General features: G+C 31.5%; 3 protein-coding genes across 3 annotated transcripts; 2 read left to right on the top strand and 1 right to left on the bottom strand.

Annotated features, from left to right (window-relative positions):
* Positions 1-4657: 4657 nt before the first annotated feature.
* Positions 4658-11615, top strand: LOC134831510 (uncharacterized). Its single transcript, XM_063845252.1, has 7 exons — positions 4658-4972; positions 5026-5183; positions 5473-5928; positions 6208-6382; positions 8291-8850; positions 11156-11342; positions 11401-11615. The coding sequence occupies exons 1-7, from the start codon at positions 4861-4863 to the stop codon at positions 11529-11531; spliced, it is 1779 nt and encodes a 592-aa protein (XP_063701322.1). The 5' UTR covers positions 4658-4860; the 3' UTR covers positions 11532-11615.
* Positions 11616-12466: 851 nt separating this feature from the next.
* Positions 12467-13299, top strand: LOC134829580 (troponin C-like). Its single transcript, XM_063842734.1, has 3 exons — positions 12467-12615; positions 12681-13076; positions 13142-13299. The coding sequence occupies exons 1-3, from the start codon at positions 12585-12587 to the stop codon at positions 13174-13176; spliced, it is 462 nt and encodes a 153-aa protein (XP_063698804.1). The 5' UTR covers positions 12467-12584; the 3' UTR covers positions 13177-13299.
* A 1218-nt stretch (positions 13300-14517) lies between these two features.
* LOC134831930 (coiled-coil domain-containing protein 85C-A) lies at positions 14518-19198 on the bottom strand. Its single transcript, XM_063845770.1, has 4 exons — positions 18389-19198; positions 15582-15770; positions 15275-15520; positions 14518-15198 (listed from the first exon to the last, which is right to left on the bottom strand). The coding sequence occupies exons 1-4, from the start codon at positions 19196-19198 to the stop codon at positions 14812-14814; spliced, it is 1632 nt and encodes a 543-aa protein (XP_063701840.1). The 3' UTR covers positions 14518-14811.
* Between the last annotated feature and the right edge of the window lie 5653 nt (positions 19199-24851).

The following is a 24851-nucleotide window of genomic DNA, read 5'->3' on the forward strand; positions in this document are numbered from 1 at the left end:
TAAAAGTCGAGAGTAACAGTTTAAACTCGATTAAGGTTCACTTGATACTGAATGAATGTAATGTTGGACCAAAGTAGCGTGAATAAAAGTTTTATTTGTATTTTTTGTGTGTTGTACGTCGATTCTCTCTCGTTTTATTCTCTGCCGTACACAAATTCGTTCATTCATGAAAATGACTGCGTGTACGAACAAGGCACAACATGAATGAAGAAAGTACAGGTAGTGTATGGAAAATTCTCTTTTTGTGCTGTGTTCGTATAAAAATATCAGGGAAGGCGATAAATGGGAGCTATACAATGAAATATATGAAATTCTTCAAAGGAAATCTTCATTCTTTGTGCTCTTATTGAATTTCAATCAAAGCCACATAAATAACAACAATAAAATAATTGAGGATTATAATTGAAAATCGATGGCAAATCCTTTTTTTATATTCATTCACGTTTTTTATGTCATACATGTGACTGGCATAACAATGACAGAGCTAAAAGTTAATGCAATCTTTTCCATGTGAAGTTTTCTAACACACACAGACGAGAAAAAAAAGCAAACTCGTCTGATAAGACGGTGCAATAACATGCTTTTCATTCGCTTTTTATTGGATATAACTTAATAACAAAGAAATTGTTAAGCGTTGGAAAATAATTTTATCTTGCGATAGGTCTGGGACGACAGACTAAAGACGTACTGTGCAAAAGTTATTCACGTTGAGTGATTGTTTTGTTGTCGTCGGAGATGAAATAGCGAAGAAGGAGAAAAATGAGGCAAGAATGCGAGACGACGAGAATAAAATGTTTGACATTGAATTTCATGCTTGAAGTTATTTACCCCATAAAAAAGGGATGAAACCACACACAGAACACAAAACAGTTCTGTTTGTGATAAGCGAGTTTATTGTCTCGATAAGAGATGATGAGTCTCCTCCCTTTGCGTTACAAAAATATTTTACAACAAGTATAATTCAAGGAGAGAGCACAAAGTAGTATTTTATATAAAATTATTGTTTAGAAAACAACTGAAAGCCCATCTAATTGTCACTTTGCTCAAGTAAACGTCAACATTGTTGCAAATCACACGTCAAACGAAGATGATAGGACACCCTTGAGACATATTGAATTTCAATGTTTTTGAGTTCCGATGTTTTACCATTAAAAAAACGACAAGCAAAAGTTTGTCTATTGTTCCGAAAAACTTTTTAAATGCTTTTTTTGCGTACCAAAAACATTCTTCTGCTCGCTAATAATAATATTTGTGAGCAAAGCAACTTTTGTCCATCATCTAAAAATATAAAAAAAAAGTTTATCTCGAATTACGTCACACATCACTTAAAAAAAAGTTGTAATGAGGAAACAGTGTGACAACCATGATTGCCACAAAGCAGCGTCATAAACGAATTTGAAAGAGAACATTTTATTCTCCATTAAATATTCAAAGAGGAGAATACAAAGGCAAAATTTATTGATTTTGATGCCGTCAATGTCACGGACTGTTTTCAGCGGAAACTAAATGAGATGTCTTCTCATCAAAGCACCTTTGGGTTTAAATTTAATTTCATATCATAACGCGCCTCATTAAGAATTATGTTCTTTTTTTATGAAATCTCGCTAATTTCTTGTACAAAGTTGAAGATGAGCTTCGAACAATGAGAAAAAAAATGAAAGACTTTTCACTCATTCGAGCGGCAAATTATCTTGCAACCGCATAAAAATATGAAGAAAAACCACAAAAATTTTGAAGAGGAAATTGTTTACTTAACATTTTTTTTGTTGTTGTTGTTGTTTATTTGTCTTGAAGCGTGTTAGAGATAATGTCTTCTTAAATATTTATAATTCCAGAGTGTAAGAAGCTTATAGCCTTAAATAATTCAATTTAGCATAAATTTATTCCGTAATCAATTTACTTTGATGTTCCGTTCTCTTGTTCGTTCGCGAAAGAAAGGATATTCAAATTTATTTCTATTTTAAGAGGTTCTCCATCCATCGTGTCTCACTCTCCATCGTTTCATTCGTCTTCGGGAGGAAATCATGCAGACACGGACCGCTTTTCTGCGAAAATTAAATGAAATTGGAAAACAGGGGAAAAGTTTAATGATGAATGACGAACAACAACAGCGCGACGATGGGCAAAAGCAAAGCGATAATTGGAAAATATTTATAACGTCTTAAAAAGCAATAAATTTGAGCAATAAAAGGTGTTTCTCGAGTATCTCTCTCATTATCGTTGCACACGTGCCTTTTTTCACTTTTTCGCAAGGAGCGACATAACCCAAGAAAGGAGTCAAAATTAGGTCAGTAACATGCGAGTGAATGACAACAGAGCAATATCGATCTAATAAATAAAAGTTCTTTACTCTTTTTTTTTCATCACTTTTAATAAAAAGAAAAAAAAGTCGTCTCAACTCAAATACAATTATGATAGGTCAATGAGCCAAATCCATTTGTTTTTTGCACTTGACTCGTTCTTTTGTCTAAAAAGACTTAGAAAACGAACGAGAGAAAAGGTTGATTGAATAAACAAGTGTTTTTTATTAAATATTTTCTTCTTTCTGCCCACTTTTTTGTTACACGAAAGAACGATGATCGCTATCGCCGCACAATCTTGTTCAAAAAGTCGAGAGAGAGACAGAGAAGAAGAAAAAAACAATAAACGCATAAAAAATAATACTACACAAACAACTAATAGTCGAATGGAAAATACAAAAAAAAACGAGTTAAAAGGAAAGTATAAAAAATTGCTTGAAAACGGTAAATCGTTCTACTTGATTGACATCTACCATGATTTTATTATTTAAGGTTAGATACCATGAAAGAGAACAATATCTCCATGACCTTATCTCTCGTTTATTTACAATATTTACACTCGAACCATTTTTTATGCTGCATTACTTTTTTTTACGCCGCGCGAGAAATTGAAAAATATCATATTGTCACACTTCTTTTGTTTGTTGTTGTTGTTATTTTGCCCGAATAAAACGCATTCAAGTGTTTTACGGTCGGTGTTCCGGTTTTCGGATTCATTCTAACGCACAACTTTCTGTCGACAACGAACTTGAGAGCAAACATCATCCTACTTTGTGTGTAAATGAATTGTTGCATCTCTCCCATTCTCCTGTTAATTGAAATCGGAAGCAGTCATTCGAACTGAGTGTTATCGAGAAGGAAGGAAACTTTAGGTAGGAGTTAGCTTGATGAATATTCAATAACATGTTCGTTCATTTTCCATATTCTCCGATTGAATTATGCTCTAACCTTTTTTTTTTGCATTTTTAATTTTTTGTCACGATTTAAAAAAAATTATTTTTTTTAAATTAACAAATTTTCTAACAATTTTTCAGAATTGTCACAAAGTTATGATAAGAGACGTGGGCAACAAATGCTATAATGGACTTTTAATGAGATACTTATAATACACAGAAGGGCGAAAAAGAAGCAACAAAAAAACCTGAAGGTTGGTCTAAATACATTTTAAAGTCGTTTTTTTATCACACCTTTATCGACCAAACCTGACAAAAGCTTGACGCGTTTGCATTCAAAGTTGTTGTTTGTAATAGGAATAATAGAAATAATTGTATTGTTTGTGAGATTGGCCTTGGCATTGAACTTTTCTTTTGTTTTTTGTGCATAATTATCGCAAATGACGTACAACGACAGTTGCAAACTTGATAATTTTTATCAAATATTCTGCTTGAAGGTTCACGTCTTTGACAAATATCAAAGAAATTCCCTTTGCAACAGAGACTTTTAATCAGAAAAGGAGAGATCTCCCTTATCGGATTGTCTGTCACTTATAAAATTTTGTGTCTGAACGAATATTTCACACACGAGCTGCGTTAAAGTATTAAAATAAATTGCTTGAATCATAATTTATAATAATTTACTGTCGTTGCCAAAAAATTTCATGCATGTTTGTAAATGGAGATAAGGTCTCATCATTAATTATTTAAAATTGTTCGTTCTTTTTTTTTTGGGATAAAAAATCTCCCTTTAAAAAGTTAGATAATCACCATCGCATACGCAGAGAAAATCCCCATTGCTCATATTTCGACTCTCTCGTAATAACATCAAAAATTTTCCTTTCTTTCTTTTCATAAAATTTTATTGCATACACCGCGCCTTGTATATAAGGTACATATACGACAGAGTGTCGCACAAAGGATGCTGTTTCCCCGTAATGTATACACAAAAATTATTGTTACATGAACAATGAAACCGAGCAAACAAAGACACCTTTTCATCATTTTTTGACAGAAATTTCAATAAAATCCAACTTTTTTCGACACAATTCTATTTTAAGGAGTTTCCATCACTCGTTAGCACAAAAAAATTTAATTAATTTTGCACACAAATAACTAAAACAAAATAAAAAGTGAGACAAATGTTGCTTACTTACCCGCCCTTGTTGCTGGATTTTCCAAAATTGCACAAGCAACTCGAAATTGTGTATGGACTTGCTGAAGAACTCACGAAATTTGACATTTCTGACGCATGGCAAATGCATGGAGCAGCGCATTCGACTTCTGAGCATCTTTTACTGTATGTTTTTGACATAAAACATTGGAATTTCTCACGAAAAGTGTTATTGTTGTCTTTTCTGTTGTGTATACGCAAGTGACAGTAATATCGATTATTTCTGTACATTTCCGTAAAAATACATTTCGGATGGCAAAAGTGTTTCGATGTCTAATTTTAACGTCTTTTAATAGCAAATAACAATATTTACCGTCTCAATAGGACTGTAGTATGTCAATAATTAGTGTTAATTAATCTAACTCCCAACAAAACTTATAACTGTGTGCTTTCTTCGGCAAATTTTGCGATTGTTCCGAACAATATTGTTGTTACCCTATAAAATTAGAGAAAAATGGATTTCAGCATTTTTGTTGTGTTATTGCTGTTTGTTGTTCATCTAAATGTAGTTCTTGCAGGATTTCACGAAATAAAAAAGAGATCGATGGATATTGAACTTTGCATCGGTAAGTAGTATCTCCCATTTCAAGGTTGATTCGTAATTCAATTTCCATTTTAGATCGATTTGATATTCATTCCAACAAAATTATCCGCACTGAAGAGTCGATTAACATGGGAGCCAAGTTCATCGCTGACGTAGAGCTCATGTCGCATGATCAGTGTTTGAGACTTTGTTGCGAAACAGAGGGCTGTAATGTCTTCGTTTATGAAGAAAAAGTAAGGAACGCTTCGATGACGAAATGTTTTCACTTAACATTAGCAATGACAATGGAAGAAGGTTAAAGAGGTTACCGATTGTTGTAACATTGTTCGGTTACAAAAAACTCAACATATGTTACTTACCTTTACGCTATTAATCAGACAGCGAGTTTTTTTCAACATTATTCTTCAATTCTGTCTTCTATTCATCAGTTGCTTAAATGCGAGAAATTTTCTATTGTTCTTCAACATCTATCGTCATTATTCAATTTTTTCACCTGTAACATTTTTTATTTATTTTTTTTAGATTCGAGGAACATGTTTTCTCTTCGAGTGTGGTCCATCTGAAAACTTTCGATGCAAGTTTACGGAACACTCGAATTATACATCAGCGATTCTCGATTTAAGACGTCCTTTGACTCCTGTAACGGAAGTTCATCCAATTTCGGTTCATGAATTGGCATTGAATAAGTTGAAAAGACCGACAACAACAACATCGACAACGACAACTGTAAAGCCTGTTCAAATTGCGCCGAAAACGACAGTTAGTAGCATTAAGAATGTGCAGGGAAATTGCAAAAGATTTGAATTTGAATGTCATACGCCCGGAATTGAAGGAGGATGTATCGCAATTTATAACGTTTGTAATGGAATTCCGCAGTGCGAAGATGCGAGCGATGAAACAGATTGCCCGCCTGAAATGGTTGCATCGAACAAGAATCAGGGATATCCTCAACCTATTTTGACTGAAGGCGGATTAAAAGTAATTTTTTTTTCAATTTTTTATTTTAATTTCAAAAAAAAAATTAATTTAATTTTAAGTTTTTTAAAAAATTTTTTATTAAATTTCAAAAATATTTTTTTAAATTATTTTAATTTTTTTAAATAATTTTTTTTTTTAATTTTTATTTAAATTTCAAAAATATTTTTTTCTAATTTTTTACTTTAATTTTAATTTTTTTAATAAGTTTAATTTTAAATTTTATTAAATTTATTTTATTTATTTAAAAAATATTTTATAAAAATGTTTCTATTTTTTTAGATCAAACAATATCAATTACCGGAAAATACAAATAACAATGCAATGCAAGTACAACAACAAGTTCAAAATCAAATTCCAATTATACAAAATACCAACAACCGAGAAGATCCATTAACTTCTCCAAAGTTTGGATGGCAATCTCAACAAGGATCTAATGAGAACATTCAATATCATGGTAAGTCACATCATTAAAACAAGAAAAAACGTTAAAGAATGTTCAAAATATTTTAGTTTAACATATTTTCACGCATTTCTCTTGAAAAATATTCATATTTATCTCAATTACAATAAAAATACTTTATTTATGACTCTCACACATCAACCAAAAGATTCAATTTTGTACAAGAAACAAGATGAAATCACAAATTAACTGATAAATGCGTCAAAACTCATAAAATAGAACATATCTGAACGAACAATGAACAACTCTTTCTTTTTTTTTATCTCTCATACTTTTTTATTATATTTTATTTTTATTATATATTCCTCAAAATTTATTATTATTATTACTACATTACTTCATCTCCATATCTCTCGTTCTCTTGCAACATTATTTAACTCACATACCGAAAACAAGAACGAACACGTAGAAGCTAGAAAAAGAACAACAAGAGATATAGACAAGATTTACGCATTAGATTATTTTAACAAGCACATTTTTTTCTTCTCTGTACAACTTTGGAATATTTAATGAACAAATTGACAGACTTTAACCGACTTTTGTTGGACCAAAGTATTTACAGGTGAAATATTACCTCAAATCTAAATTGTTTGAGAATTGTTTCTTCTCTCCCAAAGTGAAGTCAATTAAAAAATGACATGACGCAAAAACTGAATCTGCGAATCAACGAAGCAGCGCGTATTTTTTGTTTGTCTGTGTTTGGACAAAAGATCGCCGGATCTCTTTTTATCTGACAATAACCATAAATTACATCACAGCACATTTTTTACCTTGCAACTGAATTTTGTTTCAAGCGTGATGTGCGATAGTTACTTAGGTTAAAATCTTGTAAGACACAAGAAAAAAAATTATATCACAAAAATCTGAGGTGAACTGAAGCACGACAAAAGCCATAATTATTACGAACGGAAATAAATACTGTGTGTGTTTTTTAAATGTAAATAATAAATAAAGAACTTTTTGCTTGCTACTGGATGGTTTTTTTTCAAATGAACATAAAACAATAGATAAAAATAGTAATAATTTAATTCAGAAAAAGACAAAACATAACAAAACAAGGTTTTCAACGAGAAACAAAAGTACCTACTAAATTACATACCGCCGTAAGCAATGACATTAACACTCTATGATTTATATTTTTTTACATACAATACCGAATTCGAAATCATTTGTCGAATTATCATAAATAATTATTTGATTTTGGGATTGTATGAGATTGTATCAGATGTTTGTCGTAAATTTGTGAGGCAATGCAAGGGTAAAGGTACACACAAGATGTGTTTAGAATACTAATGAGCACTAATTACTATTGTTACGGGGATTTTCGGACAAATATCCGTTTGTATTGGTTTAATCTTGTTTGATATTCGACTTTTAATTGTGATAGATGTGTTTCAGTTTGAAGGTATTTTCGAACAAAGAGAGTCCAAAGATCGCTTTGTTTTATTCAAAGTTTATGATTTCAGACCCCCCAAAGTTAGAACATGAAAAAAGTAATTAGAAACGATAATTTCTACCCAATTAAGCAACCTACGCTTGATAATCCAATTTTCCATGCCTTTGCTCTTTATTCGTGCTTTGTTTTGAAATGCACCAAATCTCGTATTGCAATAAAAATAAAGATTATTGAATCACACAGGTTGTTTACTAATTCTGAATTAACGAAGCTATCCATACAGATGCCAACTCTAATTATTTATGATAATCTTTGCCGTAATCAAAATCGTGCGCACGTGTCATACAAGTGTTTTCGGAATTTTTCTTCAGAGAAAGTAGTCAAAAAATACGTGATTAAATCTGCCCACAAAACAAATGTAAATATGTTTAACTAGAATGTGTGGGTTTCTTAATTGAAGTAAAGTTATTCAATACTCATTCTTTTTTCTCGTAAATTACTTTCAGATACGGAAAGTCACATCTTTAACCATAAAAATGGATTGCATGTGCCCGCTACGAATATCATTCAACAGCCCAATTATGCGGTAGATCGTATGCGAGAAGGTTATCCAATTCAATTGGCTCCCGAAACGATGTATCAAACGCAGAATCAGCAACAACAGCAAACAAATGGACAATGGATACCCGAAACGCCTCATCGTAATACATGGCAGCAACAACAACAGCCTCCGATGATACCGCAAGTAATGTCGGGCATTCAGCAAAATCTTCAATCTCCTCAAACACAAAACGGAAAAGTCAATTTTGGTCAAATTCCGGGACAAACTCCCGGAGTGTGGGTTCCCGTTCGACAAGATGCTGTTCAAGACACTCAGAGGCAATCGTCGATTGTAGCGCAAGTTCCTGTTGCGAATGTCGTTCCGTCGAATGGAGATGAAAGCAATCAGAAATCCGTGAGCAGCGATGTTTCGAAAGAAACAAACAGTAGTAGCGATTCAAAAGGCTCCGAAGAAGATGAAGGAGAAGAAGATACGGATTCTGATGTTACAACAGAAGCTCCAAAAGTAAGATTATTTTTTCAAAAAGGCTCTAATTTATCATTTTTATTCATTTTATAACCCAAAACTGATTAAAAAATTGATACTGAAAAAAAAAATTTTTTTGACATAGTTTTGTTTTAAAAACTAAATCAAGACAAAAACTATGTCAAAAACTGTGTCAAAGCAATTTTTGTCAAATCTTGCTTCAAATGGATAAAAATTTGTCAGAGGACTCTAATTTATCATTTTTAATCATTTTATAACTCAAAACTGCCAAAAAATTGAAACTGAAAAATTTTTTTTCCTTTGACATAGTTTTATTTTAAAAACTAAATCAAGACAAAAACTATGTCAAAAACTGTGTCAAAGCAATTTTTGTCAAATCTTGCTTCAAATGGATAAAAATTTGTCAGAGGACTCTAATTTATCATTTTTAATCATTTTATAACTCAAAACTGCCAAAAAATTGAAACTGAAAAATTTTTTTTTCCTTTGACATAGTTTTATTTTAAAAACTAAATCAAGAGCAAAAAAAACTGTGTCAAAAACTGTGTCAAAGCAAATTTTGTCAAATCTTGCTCCAAATGGATAAAAATTTGTCAGAGGACTCTAATTTATCATTTTTAATCATTTTATAACTCAAAACTGCCAAAAAATTGAAACTGAAAAAAAAAATTTTTTTTCCTTTGACATAGTTTTATTTTAAAAACTAAATCAAGACAAAAACTATGTCAAAAACTGTGTCAAAGCAATTTTTGTCAAATCTTGCTTCAAATGGATAAAAATTTGTCAGAGGACTCTAATTTATCATTTTTAATCATTTTATAACTCAAAACTGCCAAAAAATTGAAACTGAAAAATTTTTTTTCCTTTGACATAGTTTTATTTTAAAAACTAAATCAAGACAAAAACTGTGTCAAAAACTGTGTCAAAGCAATTTTTGTCAAATTTTGCTCCAAATGGATAAAAATTTGTCAGAGGACTCTAATTTATCATTTTTAATCATTTTATAACTCAAAACTGCCAAAAAATTGAAACTGCCAAAAAAAAAAAATTTTTTTTTCCTTTGACATAGTTTTATTTTAAAAACTAAATCAAGACAAAAACTATGTCAAAAACTGTGTCAAAGCAAATTTTGTCAAATCTTGCTCCAAATGGATAAAAATTTGTCAGAGGACTCTAATTTATCATTTTTAATCATTTTATAACTCAAAACTGCCAAAAAATTGAAACTGAAAAAATTTTTTTTCCTTTGACATAGTTTTATTTTAAAAACTAAATCAAGACAAAAAAACTATGTCAAAAACTGTGTCAAAGCAATTTTTGTCAAATCTTGTTCGAAATGGATAAAAATTTGTCAGAGGACTCTAATTTATCATTTTTAATCATTTTATAACTCAAAACTGCCAAAAAATTGAAACTGAAAAATTTTTTTTCCTTTGACATAGTTTTATTTTAAAAACTAAATCAAGACAAAAACTGTGTCAAAAACTGTGTCAAAGCAATTTTTGTCAAATCTTGCTTCAAATGGATAAAAATTTGTCAGAGGACTCTAATTTATCATTTTTAATCATTTTATAACTAAAAACTGCCAAAAAATTGAAACTGAAAAAAAAAATTTTAAAAACTAAATTTTTGTGTCAAAGCAATTTTTGTCAAACAAATGGATAAAAATTTGTAGGACTCTAATTTATCATTTTTTCATTTTATAACTCAAAACTGCCAAAAAAGAAACTGAAAAAAACTGACATGTCAAAAACTGTGTCAAAAACTGTGTCAAAGCAATTTTTGTCAAATCTTGCTCCAAATGGATAAAAATTTGTCAGAGGACTCTAATTTATCATTTTTATGCATTTTATAACTCAAAACTGCCAAAAAATTGAAACTGAAAAAAAAAATTTTTTTTTCCTTTGACATAGTTTTGTTTTAAAAACTAAATCAAGACAAAAACTATGTCAAAAACTGTGTCAAAGCAAATTTTGTCAAATCTTGCTCCAAATGGATAAAAATTTGTCAGAGGACTCTAATTTATCATTTTTAATCATTTTATAACTCAAAACTGCCAAAAAATTGAAACTGAAAAATTTTTTTTCCTTTGACATAGTTTTATTTTAAAAACTAAATCAAGACAAAAACTATGTCAAAAACTGTGTCAAAAATCTTGCTCAAAATGGATAAAAATTTGTCAGAGGACTCTAATTTATCATTTTTAAATTTTTGTCAAATCTTGCTGAAAAATTTTTTTTCCAAATGGATAAAAACTAAATTACTGTGTCAAAAAGAGGAGCTCTAATTCTATTTTTCTAATTCTATTTTTCTTTTTTTTTAGAAACAACGAAAACACAAGAAGCCCAAACAGGAGAGCAAAGCAAAAAGTAAACATGACGACGAAGCTCATCACGAAAAATTACTGAAAGCACAATATGCCCATGTAAAAAATCAATTAGATATGGAATTTGCTGATCATGATGGATATTCAGATCGTCCTTCAGGAGCTGTTATTTCCTTAACTTTAGGTAAAACATCAAAAAATCTTACAAAAATTCAAATTCTTATACACAATTTTTTTTTTAGGCATAATTATTTTGATTGCTCTTGTCATTCTTATCTCATGTCGTTTTCGCGGAGTAACACGTCGTATGCGTCGCTTACCCAAAGGAGCTGGATATGATGCGGATTTCCTCGTTAATGGAATGTACCTTTAAAAAGTCAGAACTGAAAATTGCTTTAACATGAACATTTCAACGGAGAAAAAAAAATGATAAATGTCCATCATCTAAATTATCAAAACATGTACAATAATAATAAATCTTATTTATAACATTAGAAACGAGAGAGCGCAAGAGAATTATTACTTAATTATTCAGCAGAGAGAACGATCGCGTCACAAGTCTCACTTTCGTCTTCGTCTAATATTTCCGACTCAGATATTTGGAATACACAATGCCGAAAGTATGTGTCTGTCATAAAATCTGTGAATCGTGAAAACTGGGGAGAGATTATAAAAAAAGAAAAACATTTTCGCTGGTTTTCACGTATTTTCCACACATATAATCAACTATAAATTTTTGTGTGTTTTTTCTGTCACAATCTAACGTTTTGTTTCTTCCATTCAGTCGACAAACGTGTTACGCCGCATATTGTATGCATGAACGGCAAAATATGTACGAAATCGACAACATTGAGATATTTTGAAATCATATGTGTGTAGAATGGATGGAGATTTCTTTTATTTTCGGACAGAACAATATTATAGTTTTTTGTGTTGAAAATCAGGGATGGGAAAACTTTTTTATGCCATTATTCAATTAAATTTTTTTTTTCAATGATTGATAAATTTTTAGATTAGATTCTTAACATTTAAACTAAAATTAAAAAAAACAACATTTTTTTCTAAATTTTGAGCCCTGTTTTTGGGATACAACCTGCTTCCAATACAAATATCACAAAAAAATATTATAAAAATTTACAAAAATAAAATCAAACAATAGTAAGAATTGTCGTGAACCAAACAATATTTTCCAATAGGTGTCTATAGGGAAAAAAACGGCATATATTCGCTCGTATAACTGCTACAAAGTTATTAATAAAATAAAAGAAAAAAAGGAAAAGCGTTCAGAGGAAGAATATTAGAAGTAGAAAATATAAATTCAGTCGTCAGTCACACTCGCGGGTATTCACTTGTCAGACAACAAGACAAGCAATTAGTCCATTATTTTTTCTTTGTGCTCCTTATAACTAAAAAACACTAAATTACCATGGATGATATTCCAAAGGAACAAATTGCATGTAAGTATTGTCAAACTTTTTTGTGGATTCCTTTTGTATTAAATCCCATTAACTTCCTCATACAGTGTTGCAAAATGCCTTCAATGCTTTCGACACAGAGAAGAAAGGCCATATTGATGTAGCTATGGTTGGAAACATCTTGGCTATGTTGGGACACGTTCTTGATGACAAAATGTTGCGTGACATCGTCTCGGAAGTCGATGAAGACGGCTCAGGAGAAATTGAATTCGAAGAATTCATCCAATTAGCTGCTCGTTTCCTCGTTGAAGAAGATGCCGAAGCTGTTGCCAAGGAATTGAAGGAAGCCTTCCGTTTGTACGACAGAGAAGGAAACGGTTACATTACCACAGGAACATTGAAAGAAATCTTGAAGGAATTGGACCCCAATATTTCCAACGAAGATTTGGATAGTATGATTGAGGAAATCGATTCTGATGGCAGCGGAACTGTTGACTTTGATGGTAAATTTTAAAAAAATTTATTTCAAGTGTTCAAAAACTTACCTTTTGTTCTTTTTATCTTATAGAATTCATGGAAGTCATGACTGGAGGAGATGATTAGATTCAATTTTAACTTAATTTTCATATTTTGGATACCGAAATAAATTCAGCTTTAAGCATACAGTAATCTTAAGTCTTTATTATTTATAATTTATGATGAGGAGGAAGAATGTCAGAGAATTGATTGAATCTATAAGTTTAAGAAAAAAGAATTAAAATAAATATTAACTTTTATACATATATTAAAGCTCTTTCTCGAGAAAATTTTTCAGTTGAATTGCGATGACGCCTTTTCCGCCCAAAGTAATGTTTATTTATAGAATCCATTCAAAAGCGCACGGAATACAAAGCGTGTGGCAAAAAATTAAATAATAATAGTAATGATGGAAATAAATAAACAAACAAAACCCGTGGAGCGGCGGCGTTGCGTTGTAACTGACCTTCTTTTCATGCATAATATTCCGAAAATGAGAGATGCATCAATGAGGTGTCGCATCGCCTGTACATTTGGCAAAAACTCAATTTTTTGTGGAAAATATTAGAAAATAAATACATCAACGATGGTTTAATTTTTCCATTCATTATGATGGGGTGACGGATCAATTCACGAAAATTACTTGATGATTTTTCGCAAGATGGAAACTATCAACACTGAAAATATTGTAAGCTGCCAAAAAGTTAATTGAATTTTGTATACACGATATGAAAAACGATTTTTTTTCAAAAAAGGTAAAATGTAAAGTTGATTGCATAACTTTTAGCGCTTATTTCAGACAGATCCAAAGTCTTTATCACTTTCATTCGTCTCATGGAAAAATCGGTGCCGGAAATGAAAAAAATGGTGCACTTCCGATCGAGAGTACCGCCCTCTCCGCTGTTACTTTTGGCACTAAGGTCATTCATTGCCTCATCAGACACCGATTTTATTTTTCTTTTCATTTAAAAAAAGAGGCTCAAAGGAAGCAAGATGGGACAACGCGTGTCTCGCACAGACTTCGAATGGGTTGAAACAGATGAACCGCATGCGAGTCGTCGCAAGGAAAAAATACCCGCAAATCAAAAAACTTTTTGAGCAAGATAAAAATTTTTAAAAATTTCAGAATTTCTTTTTAAAATTAATGAATATGAACAATAAAATAATTAATTAATTAAAAAATAATATTAAAAAAAAAATAAATAAAATGATTTTGGTAGAAATTTTTATAAAATTTTATTTTTTTTTTTTGCAATTTAAAAAAAAAATAATTTGAAAAATTTCAGAATTAATTAGTTGAATTTTTAAAAAATTTAATTTAATGAAAAAACTATAATTTCAATTATTTATAAAAATATTTATTTACATTTATTCGCTTCATAATTTTAACTGTTCTGTACATACAATTAGCGACTATAATAAGTACAAAATAGATAAACATATAAATTAGTGAAAACAACAAGTATTGGGTTGAAAATGTGTGTAAATATACCTATATATATATTAATCATAAAAAAATAATAAAATATTTATAAAAAATGGAAAATAAATAAATTTTCAAGCGTTTTTGTACATGATTTGTGTGTGTTCTGTGAAATTGGAATGCGACTATCATACAAAATATTTCATATAAAATAACTATTACATTATTATTACTACTTATCATTACAACATCGAAAAGTAAAAAAAAATCAAAGAAAAAACTGGAAAAACATTATCGGATCAAACATGATTCATTTGTCCTTCGGGCGTTTCTTCGAGCTTACGCCACACGACATTGCACATTTCACGTAGGAGAGCCTTTTCTTTGTCATCTAGCTGATCAGAGCCATTATCGTTGTTGTTGTTATTATTATTATTGTTGTTATTATTATTTTTGCTGCTGTTGTTGTTGTTTAACGGTTTATTTTCTCGTTCCAGTTGTTCACGCACTTCGAGAACTTGTAAAGCACGCACTACAGCTTCAGGCCTTCCGAGGAGAATGGGATCCGACGACGACGTGAGTTTTCCTTGATTTTGCTGATGTTCCAATTCTCTAACGCGCGACTCGAGAGAACGAACATAGTGCAAGGTTTGATCGCTCAACGTATTGCGGGCGGATGATAAATCCTAATAAATATAATCATGATAAAAAGAAGAGATGAAGATGCGAGATAAAAATGAAAAAGTAATCATAAATAATTACCTGTAACGTTCGCGCAAATTGACTGTTCATCGGAATAGTTTCGTCAGCATTTGTGCCTGAGCTGCTTCCATCGCCGTCATCTCGTAACGGAACTGTACTATTATTCACGCTTCCGCCACAATTTGTGCACGTTGCGTTTCGCAATGAGTTTGTACGTTCTTCGTCGAGATACAAACAAAGTTCCTTGAGCTCCAAATTATCGCGAATCAACTCTTGTTGTTTGTCATCGAGTTGTCGTAATTTGTTCTAAAAAAAAATAATTTTTTGTTAATTTCGAGAATTTCTTTCAATTAACACAATTTTTTACCTGATATGCGGAAACTTCTTGTCGCATGACACTTGCTGTGTAACGACCAAATCGTTGCCATTCTCTCGCAAGTTTTCTCCCCTTTTGTCGATCGTCGTCGAGGAAACAGCATAAATCACGCAGCTCTTGATTATCATCGCTTAACCTTTGATTTGCCTCCTTCAATAGTCTCAATTCGCTGAGAAGTGTCTACAAGACAAATGAAAGGAAAAAAACGTTAGTCAACTCTTTTTGCGTTGTTATGTGATTACCGCATGGTCAAAAAAATGCCTCAAGTTAAAACGTTTTTTTTTCTCTTATGATTGATGCGAAAGTCATAAGCGAGTACCTAAGTAAGATTTTTCGTGTAAAACAGGTTTGTTTGATTTCTATATTTTTTTTCACATTAGTAGTCCATCATGCTAATAATTAGAGAGAAACATGGCTCATGTCAAATATGGCAAACAACAAAAAGTTTAAACACTTTTCAACACACTCTTCGACGTCTTTGTCCCCCTCGTCATCATCGCGCGCCGTGTGCTGAACAAACAGTTCAATAACATATGTACCGAGCGTATTGAGAGACGATAAACACATGTAATGTGACGTTAAATAAGCAAAACCTTTTAAGTTAAAGTGTGTATAAAGTAAACCAAGACAACAACACAAAAAAATTGTCGGGGTTTTGTACTCTCTCGAATAGTTGTTGAAATATTTTTTCATCAGCAATCAGCTATTAACAAAAAAAAAATGCCTTGTCGTTATTATTATTGTACTTTAACACGTTGGCTTTTCGTATGGGTAAGTGTAAAGGTACTCAATAATAAATAATTTGAAAGTTACTACAAAAAAAGCCTCTTCTGGTATTTTTGCCTTTTTATTTCAATTGCCGTGCAAATGTACAAGCGAGCAAATATTTACAACAGCGCTGAATTGTTCGCAGACTCTGTTTTTTTATTGTTTAATCACTTTCCTATTGAATTAATGCTCATATGAGTTTTTTCTCCTGTTTGAGTTCTGTATTGTTGAAGAACAAAAAAAAGTACACGATCAAGTAGAACGATGACGAGCAACAACGTGAACAATTTATTACAAGAGATGACATTTGTTAAGCCTTTTATGACAGGAATTCAGGCAAAAAATGAAACCATAGTGACCAATTATTATTATTACACATATACGAAGTTCATGTTACGTGAAGTTGGTCAAAAACGACTCTTGAAAACGTTTCAAGATCATTTATTATTACAAAATGTGACGAGATTTCATCCGGTTTTGTGTACTTTTATTCCTTTTTGATCCCTCAGTCCTAAACAAATGATGCAAAAATGGCGTGTTAGATAGGACGACTTCTTATCACAAAGTCAAAAAAACGACATTTCTTTGATTGGATTCGTTTCTCGGAAAAAAAATTTTGTCAGAAAAAGTTGAATTTATGCAGATAAATCTCATTTTGTCCTATTTCTACCCACAAACATTGCGGATTATACCCGGAAAACTAATTTAATCCTTGTTTTTCTTTTTTTCTTTGCATATTTTTATTCGTTTTCGAAGCAATATCAGCACAACAGTTGTATCTGCCATATCCTCTTTTACTTATAAATAAACAAGCAATAAACAAAAACCCTTTTTGTCCCATTTGTTGTCCTCATATAATATCAATACATGCCTTTTTGTACTTAATTTGATTTTGCCTCTTGTTTAAATTGTCATTTCATTAGTCAAGCTATGTATGAACGTTGATCCCCTTCGGACATTTCGTGATTTTTATCACATGAAGAAAACAGTAGCAACTGTCTGCCTCAAAATTCGATCAAAATCAATACAATATAGTTCGAAACTCGTTCGACAAACTTTTGGATGAGATTTCAATAAATATGTAACATGTTTAACATTTAATCGTCATCCAAAAACCGATCATCATTTATTATTATTACTACAGAAAATTAATAAAAATATCTATTGGAATAGACAGACTAATCCGTGACAATGCAACGAGGCGACGAACAAGTATCGATTATGTTGGAATTTTAATATTATCGACAATAAAAAATTAAGTGAGAAAAATATTTTACATTCACTGATAAAAAAATTTAAGCAATAGAGACGACGAAAAATAGATATTTTTATGAGACACAGTTTATCAATATTAAATTTTAATGTAAAATAGTGATTTGAAGAGAATTTTTTCGGATGATTTAAGGAAATCCAGAACTTTAAACAGATAAAAAAGAGACGCCAATGCATTATGTTTGGATATTTGGGCGTGAATTCAAGTTCACTGCCTTCTAAAGTACAGAACTTGATTAATTTCGTGTACGTTAATTATTATCTATCGTTTTTTTTGTTTTTCGGAGGTAATGATGTAAAATTGAAACATCAGCAACAACGAACGATAGAACACGTCCTTAATTACTCTCATTTATAATAGAATATTTCGTTTGTGGGTGGTCAACATGTAGAGCAACCAAACAAAAACCCATAAAATTCAACGTTAATAGTCCTTTCAATTCCAATTGGATTTAGTTTCCTCGGGGATTTTGAACAATATCTTTTATGGATATCTCTTTCATGGTTCAGCGCTCTCTGTAAAAGCAACACAAAAGCAGAAGAACATCAAACAGATTTTTTTTAATACGATAACATCAAGAATTTAGAGAAAACATAAAAATTAGAACTGAATCATGAACAATGTCGCTTCAATTGATATATTCATGAAAAATGTTTTTGTGACTTCCGATCCGATTCTACCATGACATTCGAATAGAATTTATGACTATTAATAAATTGTTCGAAATCAAAAAGAAAACACGATTAAAAAAACTTACTTGAATGTGTTTCGTTGGTTGTTCAACGGAGAGTCTGCCGCTGTTTGAGGAAGTTGTTGCCGAAGACGTATCTGAATCTGCTTTTCGCACAAACTTGAGCATTTCTTGGGCGTGCGTGATATGATGCGACGGATGAATTTGCTGCTGCTGCTGTGCCTGTTGCAAATGATTTGCCGTAAGTCGTGTCGCGGGCGGCGGTTGCGGAACAATTAATTCACTTGTTTCGCCGTGCGGCGTTAATCTGTGTTGTATCGATGTCGAAGGAACTGGCGGCAATGGCGGATGATGATGCTGAATCGCACTCGGAGGCAGGCGTATTTGATTTGCACGCCCCGATGGCGGAGGACGATACGGCGGAATATTCTTGCTGTTGGCGTGAAGTGTATTTGCAAAGGGATCTGATAAGTGATATCCAACGGATTTTGGCACGTCGGGCGGATATTTCAAGTTTAAGTGTGAGGGAAGCGGCGGTGCAAAATCATTAAGATGCGAATTGTGCTGTGTTGGATACGGGTTTTGTGTTTGGGGAATTGGGACATGGGATTTCGATGAAGAAGGCACTGCTGGCTTGAGAATACTGTGTGAAGGCTTCGGAATGCCACTCAACGGTTTCAGATGATTTGGTTGACTGCTATTGGATGTAGATTGTGGTAAGGCTGAAGGCTTTTGTTGTTGCTCTGCAGCAACTTTTGAATTGATGGCGTTTGACGCCGTTGATGCAGACTGCCCAATTGGCGTCTGTTGTAACTGTTGCTTCGTGTTCCCGGCTAAATTCAGATTCGCGGTATTATTTGTATTGATAGTTGACATGATTTAACTTTGTGTGTGTGTGGAAAAATATTTGTTTCTTCTTTTTTCTTCCTTGCTTTATGCTTATTTTCGTTTTTAATTGGCTTTCAATTCACTTTCTAGCATCGTAAGAGCCATCATTGTAGCTTCACTTTTAGTTTTACTTCATTATATCACATTGTATTATATTCTATTTCTCACATATACGCGGCGCGCGATGAGACTGACTCATGCAGCATCACAAGCGTAACTGAAAAATTTCACATGCAACCGTTGATCTCGCGCTGTTTTGAAAAAATCTCTTCTCTTACGTTCTCTCCCGCTCTCTTTTGATCGAGTATTTGCACGTTCTTCAACTCTGCGCGATACACACAGAGATCACCTAAATTTTTGTTGTTTTATTTTTTTTTATTTTACATATTTTTACGTTTTCTTTCTTTTCTCCTTCTTCGCAGTCGTCGTCGTTTAACACTAACACACTTACAAAAATATTCTCTTATTTTGTTTTGATTTTATTTCTTTTTTACTTCATATAGTTGGCTTTATCGCACACACTCTTTTTATTTATAGTATGCTGCTTCTTGCTGGTTGAATATGATGTTCAAGTATTTTATGTCGTTGTTGTAAAAAGCATGATGCGAAAAAATATTTTAAATCTTTTCGTAACGAGACACTTTCTGCAACAACCTGTTGGTGTCCCACTGCGATACTAATGAAAAGTTTCCAAATGTCAAATTTTGATGAAGATAACTTTTTGTGTGCTGTGAGTGTCTGAAAAGAGAAAAGAAACAAAATAGCAAAATTAGAAAATCTCTCAATGATGATTTATGAAGTCGTTTGTCGTTCGTTGTTCAATTCGTTCTTTTTTCTGCACTTTTACGAAAATCGAAGAAGACTCGAACACATAAGAGGATGAAAAACCACAATAAAATCAAAAGGGTTATCATTTCAATCGTCATGGCAAATCATGATGTTGATGATGACACGACAAACATATTAAAAACAAAGACTCTTTTGTTCTCTCTGTTCATACATTCATTATTGCAAAATGCAAAGTAAATGCGGTTTTTCGCCATGATTCCGTTCTTATTATTTTTCACGTAAATGTCATTACTCATGACGACGACTGTATGTCAAAAAAGTAACGGCTGCGGTCTTGAATTTTTGTGGTTTTTTATTATATTATTATAATTATTTATTCTATCGCGAGACTTTCTGCCGTTTCATGACAATATTCAACGTCGTTCCATTAAAGAAAGAACAAGTTTTGATCAAGTTTGTCTTGAACGATATTTGAACCAACTTTCTTTGCCTCCTTTTCCCTCGCGGTATGTATGCAACATTGTTGTTGCTATCAAGAAGATATCAGTGAATTCATTTCTTTTCTTTACATTTCTTTTCATTCTTCACGCACCGCACGAAACTCGCAACTTTTTTTTTTGAAAAGTTATCAATAATTATCTTTTTATATTCTCCGCGCCCGTCATTCATTTCCATTATTCTTTTGATGGTTACCTCCCGTTACCAACGCAAATACACATGTTAATGTCAATTCAAGCCGATTTCAATGCAACTCTTGCAAAGAAAGACAACGACGACGAAGGAACAAAAAAAAAAAGTGCACAACAATTCGAGGGCAATGCACAGACATTCGAGTTTATTTATAATAATAACTCAAAAAAATTTCAACAACATTGCCGCAATAAATGTTCAAGTTCATGAGGCACCTCTCGCTATATTTTAAACTTTCACTTGCAAAGCGCGCATCATTTGTGGTCAAACACATACAAAAAGTCGATAAAAAATACAAAAAAATGGTGCTCAAAAAAATTTCATGAAACATAAATATGTATGTTTGTCCATCGATCCACGAAATGCAACAGCATAAGAAACGTTTACAGGCGACGAGGCGATTCTTGTAAGAAAACAACAACAACCTGTTTCGTCGGTGAAGTTTTTTTTTCGTATGTATACGTTTCGCAAGGTACTTTCTTCAAATACGAAGGGGGAATTTGTGCTTCCTCTGATACAAAAAATAAAATTAAAAATATTGTGAGACAATTATTTATATAGCGATCAAATATTCTACATTACGAGAGTAAATATAAGAGAAAGTTACAAGTGTGTCAAGTGTGATGTTAGTTAATTGTAGTATATGTCTCATATATGTACTACTTTGTTTTTGTTGCAAAAATATTTAGTTTAAAAAAAATTACCTATTTTGCATGATCGTTCACAAAAATATAACTTTAAAAATATTTTTTCAAAATTTTTTATGTATCGGTTCAAAATTCAAATTTTATTAATTTAAGTATTCATTTTTGACATCTGAAACGAAAATTAAAACAAAATTTTTTGATTTTGTATGATTTTTTTTCTTTTTTTTTTTTGAAAATATGGGAATTACTTTTTGATGGTTGAAAACTGAAAAATATAAAAATTTGTAAAAAATTACGTAAAAAAATACGAAAAAAATATGAATTCAAATTTTTTTTTTTGATGTCTTGAAAAATTGAAAAATATGAAAATGCACAAGTAAAACTGTCAAAATTTTTTTTTTTAAATTTTCGATAAAAGCATTTCGAAAATATAAACATATAATACAATTCAAATTCGCTTGTTAATTCAAGCTATTTTTTTATTGTGTTTACTTAATGGATCGAGCAAGTGAAGAAATTCAATGGAAAATCGATTGGGACGTCCCTTCTAAACTTTTGTAACTATCTTCAATTATCGCCCCTTTCATCATCAATTAACACATTTTACACTGTTATGTTGCTTCTGTTGTTGCTACAAAATATTATTATGAAAGTTTAAAAAGACAAAAGACATTCAGCATCAGAATATAATCGTTTTGTGCTTCTTTTTTTATTGCCTTTCACTCATTTGCGCATTTCTTTCTTTCTTTTTTCAATTTTTTTTTTTAACTTTTAGATACCTTCAACAGTGAGAGAAGGGCAAAAACAAAACATCGTGGCAAAAAAATCACATTCACATGAAGATGAGGAGGAGGAGGAAAGAAAAACAAAACAAAAAAATAATAATAATGATCATTTAACCGCTTTTTAGAGGTGATAGCGCCATTAACATTTGCACACAATACAATACGGCGAAATATGGGAGAAAAAATATGAAATCCAAATAAAAAAATGTTATTATTTAATTTTATTCAAAAATATTCATCTCGGAAGGAAATATTTTATTAGACAGACAACAAGGCAAGACAAGACAAGATAGACAAAACCGAGTTAATTTTTGGTATTTTTTTTTTTTTTGGGACATGCACGTGTCTGGATGTTGATGACGAAAGTAACAACGATGAGAAAAGAGAGATCGTTTCGTAATATAAAAAAAAAAATAATAAATAATGAGCGAGTAAAAGTTTTATGCGCTCTGCTTGATGAACTGTAAACAGCAATTTTCAACTTCTCCGACGTCGTTGATGATGATTGTTACAATTGCATAATTTTTATTCTGTGTGAAGATTCTAGTTTTGAAGCGACAACGAAGACGTGTTTAATGAGAAGTATAAATGTTGTGAATCCATTTTTTTTTGCATATTAAATGTTTTAATGGAATTGCATTACTACTCTGTTATTGCCATTATTATTGTAATTCTGAAGCAATAATGCGAAATGTATATCAAAGCTTTTGTTTAAAAGAAAATAATCGCGCACTGTGACAATAGACCCGCGAAATGAGCTCCATTTAATGGAATGAAATAACTTTGGAAAATATCGCGTAAATGAGAAGAATGATAATAGCGACGCGCATCTTATTGCTCAGAAATGCAGTCTTGAATAAGTAATTATCTTTGTTCGCTTTGTCATGTCATAAGAATAATAAACGTAATGATGACTCAAAATAGCATACATTTTTCGTTATAGCTTGTAATGAGATAGCGAACGGCGTTAAATAGAGCAACTTCTCGCTTATATTGAATGATCCAGCAATTCTCGAGACGAGAGTTGAAGGCGTTGTGTGACGGGCTCGCCTTTCTTTATTTTCTTCCATTCTTTATCGCGCGCGATGTGAATAAATCTGGATTGTTTCGTTTTTATTAATATACTTTTTTTTATATAAAATTATACGAGGAAACGGCGAGTAAAAATGAATAATGAAGCAATAATTCAAAAAATAAAGGTGAAAAGTTTGCTCGGAAGAAAGAAATGCTCCTCATGAAAAATTTACAAGCACGATCAACTCAATCAATCGACTTCACAAAAAAAAACATGAAACAAAAAGATTGCACAACACGCATGATTTCCTCTTTTGTTCTCATGTTGCATTACGATAAATACAAGCAGAGATTTTATTATTGATGCAAGACGAGACGACATCAAGTCAAACATGCAATTTTTTCTACATACTTCATCGACGATTGATAGATCTTAATAATATAATGCAGTATGCGATGTTGACAAGAATGTCGATGATAATTTTCCATTACTAACCACAAAAAACGGTTAGTTAACTTTTTTATTATTATTATTACATTTATTAATATTGTCATGAACCATTTTAGTTTGAAAGATGGATACAGAAAAATTTACAGTTTTGCCAATTGATACCTTTGCCATATGTATGACGATAAAAGTGGGAAAAATCTTGCTTTGCTTACGAGAAAGACAAATATTTTCGAGTTAGAGATAGATCTGCGCAGATAGATAGAGAGGAAACCTAATTATTCAGACAGGCGTGTACGATATAATTTTATGTGGGCTTACAATATAGTTTGTTGTTCGTGTCCATAAAACGCGTAGTTAAGAAATCTCAGTTTTTTCTTGCTGCTTTATGGAAAGGAATAAATCACACAAAAAAAAATGTATAAATATATCTCTTGACTCTCGAGTGGATAAACATAAAAATATATCACTCACACCTCAGACATTATAATTAGGCCATAAAAAATGCTCTCGTTCAAATAGTTTAGAGTTTAAAGTAAATATCTTTGTAAACTACGTGTTTGTGTGTGTACTCTTAATTAGAAGTCAAATAGTCATTATATCAATGTAGCATAATAACAGGGGCTTGTTAACGAAAATTTTTTCATTTTTTTCAGAGGAAATGCGGAAAGATAACGTTTGTTGGACAAAAGACTCTGTACATACTGAATGCTATAAATGATTGTTGTTTATGTCATTCATGCTCTTGTTTATTATTAACAAGAGCAAACATAGGCGCTACACATGGACAAGACGCCCGTAATGTGATTTCAGGAAGGAGTTTAGCATTATGGAATGAGAAAATATTTTTATAATAAACATCTGGTTATAACTGAAAATGGAAACTTCACCTTATATAAACAACTACAACTATCGTCGTTGTTTGTCTCTAACACACATGCCATTAGACTTGCAGTTAGCAGAGAGAAAAAAGAATGTGCACCATATGGAATCTATCTTACAACTTTTTTTTTGTCATCATCGTCTTTTACCTGTTTACTTGAAAATTTACAGTATCTTGTTAGTATAGTATTTGATACAATTCTTCTTTGTTTGTTTATTTTCTAATTTTAATAATATTTTTATAGGCTACGTCGTAAAAGGAGGGAATTGTACGAGAAACAGAAGGAGGAATGTCAATATTTTGATTAACATGTGGATAATAATTATAAAATCGAGTGCATCGAGTTTTGTACCATTTCATGTTTGTATTACTATTTAATCTCCAT

This window comes from Culicoides brevitarsis, chromosome 2 (genome assembly GCF_036172545.1).
Source record: "Culicoides brevitarsis isolate CSIRO-B50_1 chromosome 2, AGI_CSIRO_Cbre_v1, whole genome shotgun sequence".
Lineage (NCBI taxonomy): Eukaryota > Metazoa > Arthropoda > Insecta > Diptera > Ceratopogonidae > Culicoides > Culicoides brevitarsis.

Coding starts and splice junctions, on each gene's coding strand:
- LOC134831510 (XM_063845252.1), top strand. CDS start 4,861: ATGGATTTCAGCATTTTTGTTGTGTTATTGCTGTTTGTTGTTCATCTA. Junction 5,184..5,472: donor TCTTCGTTTATGAAGAAAAA/GTAAGGAACGCT, acceptor TATTTTTTTTAG/ATTCGAGGAACATGTTTTCT. Junction 6,383..8,290: donor TGAGAACATTCAATATCATG/GTAAGTCACATC, acceptor AATTACTTTCAG/ATACGGAAAGTCACATCTTT.
- LOC134829580 (XM_063842734.1), top strand. CDS start 12,585: ATGGATGATATTCCAAAGGAACAAATTGCAT. Junction 12,616..12,680: donor TCCAAAGGAACAAATTGCAT/GTAAGTATTGTC, acceptor TTCCTCATACAG/TGTTGCAAAATGCCTTCAAT. Junction 13,077..13,141: donor CGGAACTGTTGACTTTGATG/GTAAATTTTAAA, acceptor TTTATCTTATAG/AATTCATGGAAGTCATGACT.
- LOC134831930 (XM_063845770.1), bottom strand. CDS start 19,198: ATGTCAACTATCAATACAAATAATACCGCGAATCTGAATTTAGCCGGG. Junction 15,521..15,581: donor AAGAAGTTTCCGCATATCAG/GTAAAAAATTGT, acceptor ATTTTTTTTTAG/AACAAATTACGACAACTCGA. Junction 15,199..15,274: donor AATTTGCGCGAACGTTACAG/GTAATTATTTAT, acceptor TATATTTATTAG/GATTTATCATCCGCCCGCAA.